At 38.0% G+C, this 2,776-nt stretch overlaps 1 protein-coding gene across 1 annotated transcript in view; it reads right to left on the bottom strand.

Annotated features, from left to right (window-relative positions):
• KIF27 (kinesin family member 27) overlaps positions 1–1,030 on the bottom strand; it is a 25,184-nt gene extending 24,154 nt beyond the window's left edge. The window contains exon 1 of the mRNA XM_009285251.1: positions 721–1,030. Within this exon, the coding sequence (XP_009283526.1) occupies positions 721–1,030 (310 nt within the window). The remainder of the gene's footprint in view (positions 1–720) is intronic.
• Between the last annotated feature and the right edge of the window lie 1,746 nt (positions 1,031–2,776).

The following is a 2,776-nucleotide window of genomic DNA, read 5'->3' as shown; positions in this document are numbered from 1 at the left end:
TTAGATTGGATGTGAGGAAAAATGTCTTTACTGAAAGAGTGGTTAAACATTGGAACAGGCTGCCCAGGGAAGTGGTTGAGTAAATCCCTGGAGGTATTTAAAAGACGTGTAGATGTGGCGCTTAGGGACATGGTTTAGTGGTGGACTGGGCAGTGCCAGGTTAACAGTTGGACTCAATGATCTTAAGGGCCTTTTCCAACCTAAATTATTCTGTGTTTCTATGATTCTAAATAAAAGGAAAATTTTAATACCTACCAAGAGGTTTAGAATAATCTATTTATATCCATTTGGAAGACTTAAATTGTAAATTTCTATGATGTCATAGAAATGTCTCAAAAAAAAAGCAAAGAGTGAGCAAGCAAACAATTAATTGCCTAATGCAGACATTTGCAAGGTAAGATAAATGTAGCAAGAAATCTCCAAAACACTGCATTTCAGGAAGAAATTCTAGTTTAAGTTGCATGTTAAAACGGGGAATGAGAAAGAGCACTTTATAAATTGTTTTCTTCTTAAGATATTTTTAGCATAGTCTAATTTGTGGAGAATTTGTTTTTAGAACAGTTTAATTACTACAAAAACTTTGGAAGCATTTTTTTTACTGTACCTTTTTTCATTAGCCCTTAAGAATTCTGCAGCATCATCTGCTATGTATTAAATATTTAACTTGCACAAATACATTGTTCACCAGTTTAAAAAACCCCCAAACTTTCTACAACTTACCAATGTGGCCACCTCCAATGGTGTAAGTCTTCCCAGAACCTGTCTGTCCGTATGCAAACACTGTAGCATTGTATCCCTCAGTCAAAGACACTAGAAGCGGCTTAATGCAAACAGTATAAACTTCTTCTTGGGTTGAGTTTTTGCCAAATACAAAATCAAAAGTGAAGACACGGTCTTTCCCAATGATAATTTGTTGTGTATTTGGGACTAATCTCACACACACTTGGTGGTTATGAAGTATTTCTTTGGAAAGCAGAGGTCTGATTCGAACTGCAACTTTAACTGGGATCTCCTCCATGCCAGACTCCATCCCTGTGCTCCCCACTCAGTATTCACATAGTCAACAAGAAATCTGTTACCACTCCTGTGTCCACCTCATTCACAGCTGTCTGCAATCAAGAAAAAAAGTTTTCCATGTTATATAATAAATACAAATTAATTTTCTGCTGAAGTAAGAAAGTTGACGTTTCCTAAAGAATATATAAGCACCATTACACTCCTGAAAAGTACCTGACATAAAAGTAGCTATATTAATAACTGTTAAATCAATTCATAACTTAATTTTGCCTCTATTAATTTCCAAGCTAGCAGACTTAAGTCTGAGAGTTGCTTGATTTTCTATTTGAACATAACACGGACATATGAAGCAACAACATTGTAAGAGCTCGCTAATAAACACTGTTGATAAACCACATGCTTACAATGAATCCTCCCATTTTCCTATTCCTGCACTCATGCTGCATAGGCAACATAAATCAGTCAAACAAAGCTTTTTTCTCCAAAAGTTCTATGTATATACACACACACACACACACATTTTAAAACCCTCTTCCACTTAAGAAGCGCCAGGCATTGTAACTTGACAAGCACAGAGAAAGCAGTTGTGTTGCCTACAAAGGAGGTGTGATTTTAAAGGTATCTAATTACTACACATAAACCATTCCTCTGATTTTAATCTGCATGTTTAAGCACATATGTAATTATTTTTATTAATTACATATTTTAGCAACCATTGTTCTTCATACTGCTCCCTGCCTGTTCATTCTTACAACATAAGCACTGCACAGTAGCACAACCATAAATTTCAAGGAATAGCCTCTCTTTACAGCTGTCTTTCATGAACATTCAAAAATCCTCAGAGCTACCAAATGCTGCTGGATCCCATTTTTTTTTTTTTTTTTTTTTTTGCTAATTCTAAGAATCTTTGCAGCGCAAGGGAACGTTTGCTGAACTTCCTGTTTGCTAAACTCTCACACATACAGCATTAAGAAAGCTGTATTACCAAACTGGCAGAACTCATCAGCTAAGCCCCCAAAATTCAAGTTTGTTGAAAACAAACAGCTTTAAACAGTTGTCTTGTGGTTGCAAAGAGAAGAGGTTTTGCATTTCATTTTATTCCTTTTAGTTTGAGAACTTGGCCATCCAGAGTTGAGAAACTATCCGAAGTTGAAAAAAGACAAGACCTGTGTTATTAACCGAGCAGAAGTAAAACAAATAAGCAAAGCACGAGCCTGAAATCAGACTCGTATCATAAAGGACATGGCAATCAGAAACACCTATATAAACTTACTAACTACAGATTCAAAACACATTTTTATCGATTTCTGTTTTTATTTATCCAGGTACATTATTTTTATCCCCTAGCACATACTGCTTTGAAGTGCTGACATTCCACCTTCCCTTTTAAAATTATATTTAAAAAAAAAAAATTAAGCCAAGTCACAGGGGGGGAAGAGAGGGAAATCCTATTCACTATTTCGTAAAAGAACGTGGGAATAATAAATAGGCGTATGCCAAAGCCACAGAAATACTCTGCTGTCGATACATCGTGTGCCCTCGGCCGCCAGAAAGCAGGAGCAAATACGCTGGCAGCCGTTTGCCCGCAGGGGTGTTTTAAGAGCGGGCCGATACATTTTCCACGTTTGCCGTGTCTCGAAATGCACTTTTCATGCCAAACCTGAGAGGAACCGGGAACGGGATCACGCCTAGTTCTTGGGAGCCGCCCGGGGCCGCTGAATCCAGGCGCCCGGGCCGCGGAGCCCCGCTACGGCTCCGG

The sequence above is a fragment of the Aptenodytes forsteri genome, unplaced genomic scaffold (genome assembly GCF_000699145.1).
Source record: "Aptenodytes forsteri isolate BGI_AS27 unplaced genomic scaffold, ASM69914v1 Scaffold151, whole genome shotgun sequence".
NCBI lineage: Eukaryota > Metazoa > Chordata > Aves > Sphenisciformes > Spheniscidae > Aptenodytes > Aptenodytes forsteri.
This window is presented reverse-complemented; position numbering and strand designations above follow the sequence as displayed.